Genomic DNA, 17,146 nt, shown 5'->3' on the forward strand with positions numbered 1-17,146 from the left:
GCCCCCACTGGTCACAGAGCACGACAATTGACTTCCGTCAACCACCACCCCTCTGGGTCCAACCACGGAGCCAATTCCCCAGCCAGTGGATCATGGGGAAGCCAAGGCCAGTTTTGCCAAGAGGTGATCATGGGATACCAGATCGAAGGCTTTTTTAAAGTCAAGATATACGACATCAATCTCTTCTCCCTTGTCCAGGTGATAGGTCACTTGGTCATAAAAGGAAATAAGATTCATCAAGCAAGACCTACCCGCAACAAACCCGTGCTGGCTATCCCTCAGGATGTTACCATCGGCCAGTCTGTTAAGAATGTTCTCTTTGATAATGTTTTCTAAGACCTTCCCTGGGATAGAGGTCAGGCTGATGGGCCTGTAGTCTGCTGGATCTATTTTCCTCTCCTTCGTGAAGTTAGGCACCACACTGGCCTTCTTCCAGTCGTCGGGCACTTCACCAGAGCGCCAGGAGTTCTCGAAGATCCGTGCTAGTGGCTGGCCTATGATGCTTGCCAGCTCCTTGAGTACCCTGGGGTGTAAGCTGTCAGGGCCAGCTGACTTGAAGGTGCCCGGCCTCTCACGGTGTTCCTTCACAAGGTCAACATTGATGGAGGGTAAGGAATCATCCTCACCCAGGTGTTCCTGTCCTGTAATGGGCAGGGGCGCCCCTTGGGACTGGTGAAAAACTAATGCAAAGTACCCATTTAGCAAGTTGACTTTTTCCTGGGCATCGGTTGTCAGTTGTCCCATCTGGTCTAGCAGGGGTCTGATGTTGCCCTTGCTTTTCCCCCAGCTCCCCACGTATCTAAAAAAGGACTTTTTATTGTCCTTGATACTTGTAGCTAGTTGGAGTTCAGTCGCAACCTTGGCTTCCCTGGTTTGCTCCCTGCAGGTCCGGACCAGTGCAGAATATTCCTCCTTGGAGGTGGATCCGGTCCTTCATCCTTTGTAGGTCTTTCTTTTTAGACGCAGGAGGTCCACTAGTTCCCTGGAGAGCCAAGGGGGCTGCTGTGCCCTTTTGCTGCCTTTCCTCTGAGATGGAATAGGCTTTGCTTGTGCATCCAGGATTGCTCCCTTGAGGAGCAGCCACTCATCCTGAACTCCCCTCCCCTTTGGGTCATGGTCCCTTAGGGCCTCACCTACAAGCCTCTTGAGCTTGTCTTCAATTTCAGGAAAGCTGACAGACTTCTGTATTGCTAACTAACTTGCCAGCTTTACGGTGGATGGTGAAGGTGATCAGCTCATGGTCACTGTCACCCAGCTTCCCTTCGATCGTTAGGTCACTGATTAAGTCATCCCCCGTAGCCAGTACCAGATCAAGCAGCACTTTATCTCTTGTTGGCCCATCGAATTCTTGCGTCAGGTAGAGCTCATCCACACGAGAGAAAGCTTTGCGACCGCTCTGATTTGGCTGAGCGCTCTTCCCACAAGATGTCAGGGTCGTTGAAGTCTCCAGAGACAACCATGCACCGGGAGCACGCAGCTTCAGTCAATTCCCTAGCGAACTCCTGGTCAAGCTCTTGATCCTGGGTGGGAGGTCTGTAATACACTCCCACCATTGTGTCCCCTGTGCTGTGTTCCCCATGGATTTTAACCCAGAGGGTCTCCAACTGTCCACCCTGGACACCAATGTCAGCCTGCAGGGACGTGTAGCTTTCCTTGACATAGAGAGCTACCCCCCTTCCCCTTTTGTCCACTCGATCCCTCCTGTACAGGGTATAGCTGTCTACACCTGTGGTCCAGTCACGGGTGGAGTCCCACCAGGCCTCTTATCCCTATGACATCGTAATTATTTGTGGTAAGCAGGAGGACAAGTTCCCCAAGCTCCTGGCATTTGTGTGCAGACAGGCAAGTGTCCCTTTAGGGGCCCTTGCCTTGCCCACAGCTCGTTCCAGGGCTGGGGTAGGGGTGGGTTCCCCTAAGTGCCTTGACCTGCTGGCTTTGCAAGGGTTGCTCAGCAGGCCAGCAGTGGTGCGAGTCCCCCCATCCTCCAGCGGGCTTAGTTTAAAGCCCGGTGGAGCAGGTCAGCCAGTCTGGCTGAGCAGAGCCTCCTCCACAGCGAAAAGAGGTGGAGGCCGTCCCTTCCCAGCAGCTCGCTGCCTCTCTCACCAAAGAGCGGACTGTGGTCATGGAAGCCGAAGCCTTCCTGATGACACCAGCCCCGTAGTCTTTGGTTTACTACCTCAATCCTCCTTTCCCTCCTTAGCCCGTAGCCTGAGACTGGGAGGATCGAAGAAAATACCACTAGCGCCCCCCAAACCCTTTAGCCCCACTCCCAAATCCCTGTAGCGCTTCCAGACCCAGCTGGGATTGCTCCGAGCCACGTCATTTGTGCCCACATGGATAAGGAGCATAGGTTAGTGGTCAGTGGGCTGGAGGAGTTTAAGGATCTCTGCAATGTCTCAGATACAGGTTCCTGGGAAGCAGCAGACTTCCTGGACTAAGGGGTCAGAGCGGCAGATTGCCCACTCAGGATGGAGTCTCCCACAACAAACACTTTGCGCTTTGTCTTAGGGAGAGTGGGGGCGGTAGCTATAGTTGAGCCTGTGCTGTTTACCGGAGCTGGCAGCTTAGCAGGCTGTACTGGGGCTGCAAGAGGTTTGTACCTGTTGCAAAGCTCCAGCAGGGTGGGGACCTTGGTGTGGCAGGGCTTGGGGCCCTTGACCATCTTGGTCCAACCCCTTCGCTGGACAGCATGGGAGGTCCCCGAGTCCTCCCTTGTCCTAGAAGGCAACTGTGGTCTACCCTCCACCTCCAGGGGGTGAAGGGCCTGGTAGTAGGAGTCGATCTCCCGCTCACCATCCCTGATGGCGTGCAGTCTCTGGACTGTGGCCTGGAGCTCCTCCAGCTGGTGCGCCAGAGACCCCAAAAGGGAGCAGACCTCACAAGGGGAGTCAAGGAGTTAGTCTGTTAGTCTAAGGGTTTTGTCTGAAGCTCTCTGACATATGGTCCAACACCCTGAATTGATACAAGATGTGGAAAATTTAAAAGAGAAGGCCAGGAAGACCTATGTCACTGTGCAAACCAATTCTAAATGCATAACTAAAGTTTTAACGGAAGTCGAGAATGTGGCCCATCAGAGTTGGTGGGAAAGCTTGCTAGGATGGTCACCAAGAGCCACTGGAGTATTAAATACAATGTTGCATCTAATAATTGTGTTGATTTGTATTGCTGGTGTGTTGTTTATAATAACCTTAGCCTTATATTGCAAGATAATGTGTGCAATGTATAAACTGAATATAAAAATTGTAGAGGCTAAAGAGTGGCAACACATGCTTTAGAGTGATACCCTAATAAACTGGGTATCAAGTGGGGGAAATATGTTAGAATATGTTTTAGAATATATTATATCTGTACTATGGTATACTTATGCTAAGCTGCCATTTTAAAATGTACTTCCATTTTATAAAAAAAACAAGCAATAAGGATGTGTGTTCTTTGGGTGTGTGATTGATAGCTGGATAATTGCAGCAGGTATTAGACAGACTGGTATGAAATATTTGGCGTAAAAAGAGATAACCGTCAGGATGAAGTGCAGGCGGTAGTCCGGGAATGTAGAGATGATACGAATAAGAACTGAAAAATGGACTGGAATGTAAAGACAACACGTAACCAGTAACAGAGTCCAAAAGATGAGCACATGTAAAGAATTGAGTGGTGATTGGTGGAGAAGTCTCTGGGCATCGATTGAAGTCTGCCTCATTGAAGATAAAAGGGCAGTGAAGGCCAAGCCCAGATGGATGCCTTAACCAACATCATCAGACTATCTGCATGTCAAGAGAATTGAAGCCGGCACCCCTCTTGACTGAACACTGCCTTGAAGAAGCCTGCAACTGGCCACCGCAGCGTGACTCCAAGTGCTGTGGATAGGTGACTTAGTGTGGATGGTGTGAATGAGTAAGAGTTATTTTTATATAAACTGCTAAGTTTGCCTCAGTTATACATATACTATGCAATAAACCTTGGTTTGTTGAACCCATGTGTTGGTCATTTATCCAACTACAGTACACAATCACAAGTCACAAAAATATTTTTGGTAATAAAATTAAAATATATTATGATTTGTTTTTTTTCCCCTGGTTCTAAGATGGCAACCCCCCCACTCCCAAAAGGAGTCTTTGGGGGGAGTGTGGGGAGCAAGGGAAAAAAGGACTTCTGGTGGCAAATGTCAGTCCTTTCAAAGTTTTCTTTAGTTGAGGGTTGCATGGGATCATATCAGGTGAATATAGAGGCTGCAGCACTTGTGAGACGACTTTTTTTCTCTTCCCTCGCCTAAAGAAAATCTTGAAAGGAAGAAGATTTTGTAATGTAGAAACCATAAAACAAAACGTGACTGAGCAGCTTTTAGCAATTCCACAAACTGCTTATCAGAGGTGCTTCCAACAATGGCAGAAACGCTGGGAGAAGTGTGTGGCTGCAGAAGGAGCATACTCTGAAGGAGATTAAGCTGAAACTCCTGTAAATAAAATATTCTGAGTTGATATTTTGAACCACCCTTGTATGCTTCTTCTACCCAGACCAACCATAACAAACCCATATTAATATCCCTAATATAGTAAATACCCCTGGCTAAGCATGACACCTATGCTCTGCAAGAAGATGGAAAGACCTCTCTCTGTATGCCATTTCATTATTTAGTTTATGGCAACACAATCAAAGCGACTCCAAGACACTATTGTTGTGTCCCTCATGGCTAGGATGACCACACAGAAATCCGCGACATCATCTGGGAAATCTGTAACACAGCCTCCCTCCCTCCGCCCCCGCTGGCCTCATGTTCTTATAAATCGTGGGGGTGCGGCTGTGTGCTGGGCAAGCAGCAGTGCCTGTCTGTCCGCTTGCAAGATGCTCCAAGCTGCTTGGACTCCCAGCTAGACTGCGACCCACACCCCTGCACTTCAAGGACTCTCATAATTCCTAACAGCCTGAAATCCATGACTGTCCCAGCTAATTTGGGACATAATTCTACTCATGAACATCACAAGGCTGAAGCACAGTCTTACCAATAATTTCCTGAGGACTTCAGAACAACAGAGGTATTTGGCCTGGGGGGAAACTCTGCAACCCAGCTGGATTCTCAGTCATAGCTGCCTTTATTGTGATTCTTTGACATACAAAAGCCTGAACTACAAGTAATACAGAAATTCAAAATTGACTTTTTGGGGCTATAACTTATGACTCCATCACACTGCACATTCTGGGCACAGCAGCAAGAGGGTTTTTTGGAAATGCTTTTCAACAGTTTGCTTTGACAATCTACCATAGAAAAGAGAATTGGAAAATAGCTGGCAACTACTTTTCTGAAGTATCTGAACAGCTAGAGGTGGTCTTGTCGCTGGCATCGCATGACTGAGCTCCCGGGGCAAAGGCAGCAGGGCACAGAACCCCAAGTCTGCAGTGGGCAACCTGCCTCTGCCCCCCCTGGGGGTGTGCATAGTTCAGGGAGTCACCTCCCTCCTCCCAGCACCTCTAGATGATCTGCCCTGGGGCCCCATTCATTGCAGCCCTTGCTCCTCTCTCTCTCTCTCTCCCTCCCTCCCTCCTCCAGAGATCTGAGGGTTCGATCGGGAGATCATGAGTTGGAATTATTTCGACTTAGAAATCCTGAGTCTTGTTATGTTTTCCCAACAGTTGGCATTACTGGAGTATACAAGAAAATGCCCCTCAAGATCTCCTCACCAGGCAGCACATAAGGCTAGGATTTGCATTGTTACAGTGAACTAAATGGTACATAAAGTAGTGCTGCCTGAGTTTAGCAAATTGTCGAATTAATTGGTCCCCTGTGACCATTTTACTTGAAAAATTACAGACTGGCTATGGAACAATAGCTACAACAACAAACATGGCACAGCACATCAGAGAGCAAGTGCAGAAAACAAGCAGTCAGGGCAAACTGGGCAACCATGTCTAGTGCCAGATTCAGGCTCCGTAATAAACAAATTAGACTACACTGGCAAACTTTCAGCCAACACCATATTAGCTACCATGGATATTACATATCTGTATACCAACATCACCCATGAGGACAGATTACAAGCCACAAAAAACATTATCCCTTATGATAATGACACTGCTTTTGTTTCCACTGCATTCTCCCCTCCTGCTTTGTCTTCCTATACAACTAGTTCAGATTTGGAGATTCTCTGTACCTATAAATGAAAGGTACTCCCATAAGTACATGCATGGCACTCGAAAATGCCCATATATTCATGACAGGCTTTAAAGTCCACTTCCTCTATAGCTGCTCTCTCATTCTCCTGGTATATCTAAGATATAGTGATGACATCATCGTATGGACACATGGGAAGGAGTCTCAAAAGAAATTCCATTAGGCCTTTAACTACTCCCATTCCTCCATCAAACCAACTCTTGAATACTCCATCCAGAATATTCATTTATTGGAAACCATTATAAAATTTTGCAATGCTCAGAGCACCATCCCATTATATTGGAAACCAACTGACCACTACAGCTGTCTCCACACCACCAGCTTTCATTCTAAGCACACCACAAGATTCATTGTCTACACGCAAGATCTACAGTACAACTATATCTGGTCTGATCCCACTGACTGAAATGCATACATCAGATCTGGAGCAGGGATTCCTACACCTATAATTAGGGGTCTACCTAAATTGTGGGGGGACTTAGGAATTTTCATGGGTTGATTGCAGCAGCGTAAAGCTCTAATTCCACGGTCACTTCATGGTGGCCCCACCTCTTGGAGCTAACTGGCAGAGGGGGAAGGGGAGAGGGAAGAAGAGGGAGCAGCTACCATCTTGATTGCTGGCTGCCCTTTCACTGGCACAGAAGAGGAGGGATGACGGGAGGGGAGGGATGAGGGGGCAGTGGCCATCTTGTCTGTTGCCCTTCAGGTTGCCCTGTCAGCTGGTACTTTCCCCTCCTGGCAGTGAGGACCACTGACTCCCACTGGGGACCCAGAATTTTATTTTTATTAATGTGGGTTTTTTTGGGTGCTTTTGTGGACAATCCCAGATTTCGTGGTTTCTGTGAAATCAGCGAAACTGCAAATTAAGTAGATCCCAACTTATAATAGGATCCAAAACTATAGCCACTCCAATCAACAGAGCCAGACTTAGATTCCATTCTGACCTGCTAGAACAGCAACCCCACGACAAGGAAAAAAAATAATCTTCTCACCTACAGCCACCAGTTTAAACACATCAGACATCATTAATGGTCTCCAACCCTTTCTGGAAAATGACAACCATCTCTAGGCAGCCTTGGGGGACAAGCCTGTCCCAGCTTATAGGCAGCCCTCAACCTCAAAAAGCTTCCCTCCAGCAACAGACTACCTAACTCCTATTCTCACCAAGTTACCAGGCCTTCCAGCCGATGCCAGCTGTACTCCTTTCTCATCAACACAGACCATATAATCACTGGACCAAATAACTGAGATTATAGTAACACCCAGAGTCATTTACCTGTTCCTCTACCACTGTCATATATGTCATCACCCATTTTCAGTGCCCCTTAACTGTTTACATTGAACAGACAGGGCGATCCCTATATAAAAGAATGATTGGACACTGATGTGACCAATTCCACAAAGACACAAAAGCCTGTATATAAACACATTTTAACCTCCCTGGACATACCATAATTGGCCTCAGACTAGCTGTTCTTAAACAACAAAACTTTTAAACAATGCTATTCCTTTCTATTTAGTACCCTTGCTCTCTGCAACTCCATTCATAGCATCTGACGAAATAGACTGAAAATACAAGGTGTTACTTCATTTCTGCATAATAAAAGTATTTAATACACATCTTATTTAGCACGGCAACCACCCTTGTGAGAAAAAAAAGTGCAGCAGTGCTAGTGAAGCGCAAGGAAGAGAAGTGACTTCCTTGCATTTATACAATGAATTCCTGGCAAGGATGGAAATAGAATCAAGGTCTCTTACTCCAGATATCTGCTGCATCCATCAGACTAGCCTGCTGATTAGCTGAGCATGCCATAGCCCAGGAAAACTGCATTTCTCCTTCCCCATTCTTCCTTCCACTCAAGCCAGCCTTCAAGTTAAATGGTTAGCACTGCGTAAGTATGCATTTCCAAAAGCCAAAGCACCTGAGCATAGTGAAGACATGTAGGAAGGAGGACATTGTCAGACTGTGAGGGTGCACCACTGGAATACACTTGGAACATATTCAGATGTCCAACAATTTGTCTGTGATACTTTTTCAGTCCTGAAAGGGTCTATTGGTAACAGGAATTCCCTTGTCAGCTCACTGGCTCTTGCAGCTCATTCTTACACTACTCTTACACTAACATTCCTGAATTTTGCTGCATCACCACTTAGCATTGTGGATTTTAAGGGAGAACCTGAACTGAAGAGATAGGCTGGTCAGCACATAATAAAACAGCAGCTGGAAAGAGGGAGGGTGGAAAGCTGGCAACAGGAGCTGCTTCTCTAAATTGAGATTTTCAGTTCTGCTCAGTGACATCTTCAAAGACTTGGATTGAGATTGTGTTTTTCAGGTCCAGTTTAGCTTCAATGTGTCACCCCAGACCAGCACTGCTTTCCACCTAGACCAAGAGTCAGCAACCTATAGTATGGAGAGTCATTTTATCTGAGCCAGGGGGACTTCTAAGGCATTTTGGCAGTTGGGGCTTTTCTTGCACGGCAGAAGCACTGTTAGGGGACACAGTTATGGTGGTGCTATAGACTAGGTTGTAAGTGGCCCTTGCTTGGAGCTAAACTAATTAAGCAAAGCCCCTCCTCCCTCTGCCCTGTTGCACAATGTTGTTGACCCCCTGACCTAGATCATTCATTGTTTTGTGTACAAAGGCTGTCAACAGGTACCCTGTAGCTGCATCCTGCTTACCTGACAGTTAAAGTCCTGAAAGTTTCTGGAAGCATTCTGTCAACAAAAAATAAGACAGAATCAGTATTCAGCATGATTTCTCCAAAACAACTGAAAAATTCAGCATCAGAACTAATGTGAGGGGCACCTCTTGGAGGGCTATGCTCCATCACGTCAATCTGGTCTGCCAGTACTCCACCAGAAAACAAGCTAACAAAAGAAAGGATTGGCACCACACAGAAAAGTCTTTGGAGATCCATCGATTCATAGAACTGTGTGGATTAACCTGTGGCTCACTAAGCTTCGGGATAGAGATACACGTAAAACATTTTAAATCCCACCTTTATTTGAAATGCATAAGGACCACATAAACATACAGACCCCTCCTAACAAATGCACTTCAAAATATGTTGGAGCCAATGCTGTTGTGCTGCTTCACAGCTAGGGTCTGGAGAGCAGAGTTCTACAACTGAATCAGCTGTCTGGGAAGTGTGCTGCATCACCCAGAAGGAGTTAGCATCACAGCTCCTCTGCCTCTCCAAACCACAGCCACCTTTGCCCATACAGGATTTCAGAATTGCACTGGAGTCATCAACAGCATGCATATTGTATTCCTGTGTCCTCTAAGGTATGATATACACAAGCCAGAAAGGGTATTTTTCCATTGTGCTGCAGAGCATTCATATATGGGAATACTGGGTGGTTGGTCAAGGTCTTTGAGATAGATACTGTGAACTTTGGCCTGCTGCCTTTAGGACAAATGGAGCATTTGGTGGCAGTGCTTCCAGCATGGAACTAGAAGGAATGACTATTTCACAGCTTCTCCCATGACTCACAAAGTCCTACACTAGTCACCTGAATGCCAGGAAGGAGCTGTTTAACAAGCTGCTGAACAGTTACCTATTGACTAGGGGATACACCTTTTGACTACATCAAGACACAGCAGAGATAGTGTGTCTGAAAGTTAGTAAGCAGTACCTATTCTGGATGGCTGTTTTAGCCTGTGTGCTGCATAACGGTTTGATAGACCAAGGGAAGTGGAACCCCAGAAGATTTCCAGCTGGTATCAGGCCCCAGAAACTGAGCCTCTTAAGCACCACAACTGTTGGGCTGTTCTTTTGAGAGATGCTCTGGTGAACTATTCCAACCATTTTATGCCACATGGCAGGACAAAGACTGGTGCCTTCAACTGAAGTTTATGTCAATTCACTGAAAAATTATTTCAGGAAAAAGAGTCTTTATTAAATATTACAAGTATTCAAACGCTGTGTCCTGTGATCTTGAAAGAAAATGCTTTGCAAACTGGGGTAGGGCATGCTAGGGGTGGTTTATGATCTCAAAGAAAGATAAAATATTCTGAAGATGGCTTGCAGGCAGCTGTGCCTTGCAGGTCAGACTTGTAATGCCCCTGGGGATGGGGTGAGGGGTCAGTGGGAAGGAGGAGTCTTGGGAGCGGAGTGTGTCAGTGTCACTGTGCAGAGGGACTGAAGAGCTGCTTTCCCTGGATGAGTGCTGCTGAAGACTCTGTGATGTGGAGAGGAGCTGATCCAGGCCCCACAACTCCAAACACTCCTGGAAGGACAGCACTCTAAAGCTTCTACCTAGGCTGGTGAAAAGGTTATGTGACCTTACAGCAGAAAAGGCTGGCAATAGAACTGAATGACAGACAAGGTTGGGGGACTGTGACAGTGCCTGAGAAGGCTTGAGACCTGTTCACAGTATGGCTAAAACAACCTGAGGAAGGTTTGGGCATGAAATGGAAGGGGCTGGGATTAGGCCTGAGCCAGGAGAGCCAGAGGAACTCTTGGGGTCATGGAGAATGGAGGTGTGTCTCTGTAGAGGAAGTTGTTTGGGACATGCTGGATGCCCTGGCTGAGGTTGCAAATACAGACCCCTGACCGGGAGGGGGGGGGGAAGAGCTCCACCCTCAGGTGGGAGGGAGAGATGCATGTCTGTTGAACAAAACAGAGCATGGCTTGGAAGTTCTTCATATGCCTGTTGAAGGTGGCTATGAAAATCCAGTGTCCCTCTCCATATGAAGCTTCTCCATCCACATCTCCATATTGTTTTCCCATGCCACAGCTTCATCGTTCTTCCTCCTTGCTCTTCTTCCTTATCCTCCTCAGCCTGACAATTCACTGAGCTGCAGTCACATGCAGAGACCTTGGAACCTAAACAGCAACACCAGTAAGAACAGTGACAGCTGTGGGTGTTGACCCTAGAAAAACAGTAGGCAAGGAATCTTTATTACATGACCTAGTGATAAATGAATTCCGAAATAAAATTTTTGCATTCCGTCTTGAAAGCCTCATCACATTTGATCTAGTTGCCCTACATGGTAAACACATCTGCCTCAAGATGCTGGGATGGGAATCAAACCTCATTTGCCAACCACAAGCACTCAGGATGCTTCTGTTGACCCCAAGATATAGGATCAACCTGATAAAGGTGCCTTTTACTTGGACTGCCCAGATTCTGGGGTTGACTGGAGAGTTGGGTACTTTGGTTGACCCTCGAATCCCAGAGGTTCTTGATATTTTCTTCAGTTTTACAGATCATGATCACGTGAGGGCCTGTGACCCTCCTGCATGTGTCATCTGCAAGACATACCAGCTATATGCCACGGTGGAGGGAAGCCCTGCAGCCTACTTTCTTTTATTGCTGGAGATATGCAAGTTATGGTAACTCAGAAAGAAAAGGGTAACCTTTCAACATCAGAGCAAGGCTACGTGAGTACTTTACCCCAGGACACCAGGTAATAATAAGGCACTCTATAGCCAGCTTCCTGGAATATCTTCAGCACCCATATGGAGAAAACTAACTGCAAGGAAGATATGAATGAATGGACAAAACACAGGCCTTATCTGCATGCTCTAAAAAGTGCAAATTACCCTAGCCCATTACCTTCTTCCCTTTTTCACATGACCTACCAGTGCTTTTCTGCCCATTTGGCTATGTAGTTTCTGTTACAAACTTCATTTCTGAAAGGACTCAAGTCTGCTGTTGCTACAGGGATACATGAGTGGTGGGGATGAGGGGGGGGGGAAGGGTGCATATGGCACCACAGGCAAGCTCTGGTAAATGCTCCTTCCACCTAGAACCTAGCTGCATTGCTTGAACTTGTCTATATTTGCAACTACAAACACTACTTTGGCTAAAAGGTCTTTTTTTTCCTTCAAGTTGCCTTCCCAGGGAACTTTGTACATTTCTTAGAGTATTGAAGGATGGTGAGGGAAAAGTGTCTGTGATCCCAAAGCCAGCACAGAGGAAAACAAGGGGGTGCAAACAGGATGATGGGGCACATTGAGGGTTGAGGTCCTGCCAGTCCAGAGATTGGAGTAGGGAAGGGAGGAGCAACTCCATTCTTACACCTAGACATAACATCAACAGAAGGGCAGAGGCATGGGCATGCAAAAGTTAGCTTGGGCTCTGAGTTGGGAGGGTCCTGTCAATCAGCAGTTGGAAAAGGGGAGGGAGAAGCACAACCACTTCAAAAAAAAAAAAAAAAAAAAAAATCAAGCAGGTTTGACTTCTCCCCTAAGAAGTGGGCACATAATCATGTATGATGGGAGAAACTGGGGGGAAGGAGGGTGGGGAAGAGGAGGACATGACCTCCTATGGATTGGCAGCCCCTCAGGTTTACAGGGGGGGGGGGGGGGGGGGGGGGGAGCGCAAGAGATAAACTGTCAATGGCAAAAGTGACAACCATTACAAGGAGAGATATAACAGAGTGATGATGCAAATTATCATGGACTGAATGACTCAAAACAAGTCTCTTAATGGCCTCAGTTGTTACTGTCAAAAGAACCCTACCTTCCCAGGGTGCATGATGGATAGGACTCTCTTGGCAACCCTATTGGCCTGTGGCTGAAACTGACAGTCAATTCCCTTACAGCAGACCACAGTAGGCTATGTTAGCAGTTTGGCCTTCTAGTGGCCCAGGGTATAGGAACAATCCCCTAAAGCCCAGGAAATAGGAACAAATTCCCCAAGCTCACTGACTACCCCACAGGCTGCCTGTAGCTACTTTTGTCCTCTCCTTGTGGCCAATATTGGGCTTCCCCTTCTGTTCTGACTATCTTGATACCATGAATCTGCAAGTGGACATTTGCAGGTCCAGGCATACACCAGGGTTTGTTCAAAGCAGGGCACTGGGTGCCTTTGACTGTTTGGAGAGTGGAAGAGAGGGGGTAGTGATGCTGCCAGAGTGAGGGTTACACTGTTACTTACCAGTTAGTTTGGTGTCTGGCCATGTAGGCATTCCCTCCAAACAGCTGGTCTGGGTGCTGAGAAAATGAGGGCAGGGTAATCAAATGAGAAAATGACAGGAAGGTCACATGGTCCTTCCTGATGTCAGTGCCATCCAAGCTGTCCTGTCCCAATGGCTGCTATATCTCCTGCTTGGCAGTCCCCCCTAGAATGGATTTCTTAGGATCCTCCTGAGCCTGAGTTGGAGCCAGAGCTGGAACCTAGTCCTTATCTTCTGTATCTTTGCTGTCAGGTGGCTTTGGGCTCATCCCAGAATTGGCAATGAAGTGTGGTTCTATAGAATCACCACCCACAAGTATCTGATAGAGTTCTTCACAGTAAAGGCATTTCACCCCCCAACAGGCACCTGAGATTCAGTTGACATTACAAGTTCTTCCGTACTATGTTTTGACATTTGGCTTGGGTCTGGGACTGCTGACAATCCTGGTTGTTCCTGTGAGCTGACATATATGCTGTGATCTGTTCATATATGATCTGTGGTCTGGTTCTAATGGCTCTTGATAGACTGCTGGGTACTCTCCTCATCCCAGATAGAGAAAGGAGGTCCAGGACCTCCAGTAGGTAAAACAGACATTGCAGAGGAAGATAAAAGTACCTTGGAATGAGTAATGGTGGAATACCCTACCCATAAGGGCCAGGTAATTGAAGAGCATTTAGTTTCTGATCATCTGATGGTTACACCTGCTGTTACCATTTGAATGGAGAATTCTTTAAAGAAATATTGCTAATTCTTAGCTGAAAAAATTCTCCGTTTCCCTTACCTCCTAAATGACACAAAATCCATTTCTCAGGAGACAGTGGATATTTAGAAATTCAGTTTTAAATCCAGAAGGAACCACAGTGATCAGTAATCCTGATATGATACAAAATACAGTCCAGAGAATCTTACCCAGTGATTTTTGCATCAAGCCTGATTGTTTGAACTAAAGCTGATAAGAGATGAGATAGATACTGTTTATAAAGACTGAAATATTGTAGCCATGGTGGTTCAGGAAATGTATAAGCAGCAAAGTTTTTTGTTATATATCTTTTACTGGACCAACTGCATTTTTTTTTTTTTTTGACTGCAGAAAAATGATGAGCAACTCTTCTCTTGCACAAACCTCTGAAAAACCAAAGCAGGTCAGAAGGCTTCCTATTTGGATTCCTATTTGAAATTTCTGTTTTATCTAGTGAATCATGTGAGGCTGTTCATGCACCTAACAGTGGTAATATTGGGCTGCACTCCATGGCAGGTTTAAAAGGATCTTGTGGCACCCTGAGGTGTGGTTGAGCAGGGGTTGAGAATCATTGATTTAGAAAAATATTCAGGCTTGATGACTTCAAGTTACGGACAACTTACCAAACCCTTTGTTCAATTATTACAGTGGTTAATAATACTCACATTAAAAAGATGCACCTTGTTTTTAGCGTGAATTGGTCTTAGCTTCAGTTTCTAGCTAGGAGATCTTAGAATGCTTTTGTCTGCAGGATCAGAGCGCCCTCTATTATAAAATCTATTACAGACTAAGAAAATCAGTTCTTTATTTTTTCTAATTAGAGGCAGAGTTGGTAGCAACACCTAAATTTAAGCTTGATAACATTTTCTCTTAAAGGGCACTTAAAATTGCTCATTTGAGTTTTCCAAACTATACTAGTCAGGCTGACGATGTCTACCTACAGGCTTAATATTTTTTTTTATAAAAGTTTTAGCTAAAACACCTCTGTTATTTCTAAGAGTAAATATTGTGGGCAGGGGGTGATGTTCTGGTCACCCTAAAATACAAAACAGTCATTTTGTCAGATTTTCTACTGCCTCTATGCTCTGGAGGAAAAACTCAGAATTTGGCAGGTATATTGTCCTGGGGTCAGGCAGGTGTCTTTTTCTGATCTGAAAAAATCAACTCAGATTTGGTTAAATTGTAAGCTTCTGAAACTTGCTCTTTATATGTGGTCAGTAGAGGGGTGTGAAAAGTTAGCAGCAATTTTTTCTGCAGATTTGGCTAAAACAGACAACCAGCTTGGTTTGCAGTTAAGTGCCTTGTCTCTCAGCAAACCCCAGATCTTACAAACAGATAAGCCTACTGTCCCACATTAAGTACCTATGAATTTTTTGAATTAACACTCTGCCTCCAAACAGTACCAGCTGATTTGACTTGCTTGCAATTTAAGCCTAGTGTGTAAATGGTTGGGTCCTGTCTGTTTTGGTTCATTCAGATCCCTATCTAATCAGGACTGTATCAAACCCATTGTCTGTTTTTAGCGTTTGACAGGAACTAGGCATGATCCAAGCCAGAGCTTCAGGGACTGTGTTTTTCATGTTTCAGTGTTTCTCAATGCTTTCTTTACTGGTAGTACTTTAGGGCCTTGTTATACCTTATACTGAGCCACACTAAAGTTGATGGGTGTTTAGCGCTAGCTCAAGTTTGAAGCAGTAACACTGAAGGCTAGCAGGGGCCTGGAAAACTGAAAGGTACACATTCTGCCCCCCTCCCACTCCCATTCCAGGTTTCTCTGTACCCCCAGGGCTCTCCCTTCCTCCTCCCCACCCCCCTTCCCTGCCTCTGGAGCATTACTTATTTGGGACTGCTTGCACTGTCTGTCCCCGGGGAGCAGGCAGGGAAGAGTTAAACTCCCTGCCCTGCCACTGCTGATGCTGGGCTGCTACTCTTCTGGCCCAGGAAGCAGCAGCACCACCACCACCACAACCTGGGCAGCCAATTTAATTCTTCCCTGCCTCTTCTCTTGGGACAGACACCACAGGCAACTACAAGTAAGCAAGGGATGGGGGAGGCAGCGAGAAGAAATCTGGGTGTTGGAGACGGAGGCAGGTGGGGTGTTTATACTAGGTATAATCTAGCACCGCTTGGATCCATTTAGCATGGATCAAAGATAATTCTGCTCTGAAGTGGCATAACTAAGCTGCATAACGAGTGCTTAAAACCATTTTCACATGTTAACGTGTGCACAATCCAGGGGTTAAGAGCTCCAGGAGCTACCCAAAATGCTGAAGGCCTTGTTACACAGAAACAAAGAGAAGTAAGCAACTTGATTCAAATACAGAGGGGTGGGAACAGATTGGGAAAAGAAGACATGCTACAGGACAGGGACAGAAGCAGAGGGAAAGACAAAGGTAGCAAAGTTTAACCACTAGACTACAGAATCACCACTGCACTCCAGAATGTGTAATAGAACAACCAGTTCTTCTGTACTCAATGTAGCATTCTTGACTGCCATGCAAACCATCTTCACTACCTGCTCATGCTGCTCTGATTTTTGGTCTCAAGCAGAAGTGCCAATACATTGGTTCGATATTGGATCAGTACCGATATGAAGAAAACTGTCTATATCAGATATCAGCTAGCCCAATGGGGCTGCTAATTTGGCTGATAAATGCCCGTGCTGTGTGCAACTGCAACGCAGATCAACTCCCCCCATGGTGAGGGAGGGGGCAGGGGCAGGCACAGGCGTTGCCCAGCTGGGGTGGGTGGAGGACAGCCATCCCAAATTTTGCCACAGTTCTGCTCCCAGTCCCATGCTGCTGCATGATGCAGCCCTGGCTGAACACCCCACCTCCACCCAAGCACCAGAAAAATCTGGGGCCGTGGTGCTGCGCGGCTGGGACTGGAACTGTGGCAAAATTTGGGGTGGTTGCAGCCTCCTCCCAGAGATGCCGGAGCCCATTTCGAGCTCAGTCCCTGGTAAGAAAAGCCCCATGCAGTGCCAGCTCCACCCTGCAGCTGCAACCTGCTCTGAGCCACACACATCTGGGGGTATACGCCCTTGGCCTCCCAGGGTGCAAGCAGCAGCAGGAGCTGTCCCTACCCCATGACCCACGCCTCCATCCCGCATCCTCCCCCCCAGCTGGGCAGTGCCTGCCCCTGCCCCATCCCTCACTGCAGGGAGCATTGATCTGTCCCCCACCACCACACCTCTTCCACCACACCACACTTGCCACCTGGAGGAAGCTGTATTGGATATTGGATCAGTATCGGCCGATATGCCTCTTTAAATATCAGTATTGGCCCCCAAAATCTCTATCAGCACACCTCTAGTTATCAAGATCTCTGAGATTA

At 46.5% G+C, this 17,146-nt stretch overlaps 1 protein-coding gene across 9 annotated transcripts in view; it reads right to left on the reverse strand.

The window, feature by feature from the left end:
* NDRG3 (NDRG family member 3) overlaps positions 1-17,146 on the reverse strand; it is a 117,013-nt gene that overhangs the window by 47,886 nt on the left and 51,981 nt on the right. For 6 of the 9 annotated variants that reach the window (XM_025214672.1, XM_025214669.1, XM_025214671.1 and 3 more), the window contains one exon: positions 8,844-8,879. The exons of 2 other annotated variants lie outside the window; for them this stretch is intronic. In XM_025214672.1, coding sequence (XP_025070457.1) covers positions 8,844-8,879 — 36 coding nt within the window. Of the gene's footprint in view, positions 1-8,843; positions 8,880-13,052; positions 13,109-17,146 lie in introns of all 9 variants that reach the window. One more of the 9 variants, XM_025214674.1, reaches the window with a different exon arrangement.

Source organism: Alligator sinensis, unplaced genomic scaffold (genome assembly GCF_000455745.1).
Source record: "Alligator sinensis unplaced genomic scaffold, ASM45574v1 scaffold249_1, whole genome shotgun sequence".
Classification (NCBI taxonomy): domain Eukaryota; kingdom Metazoa; phylum Chordata; order Crocodylia; family Alligatoridae; genus Alligator; species Alligator sinensis.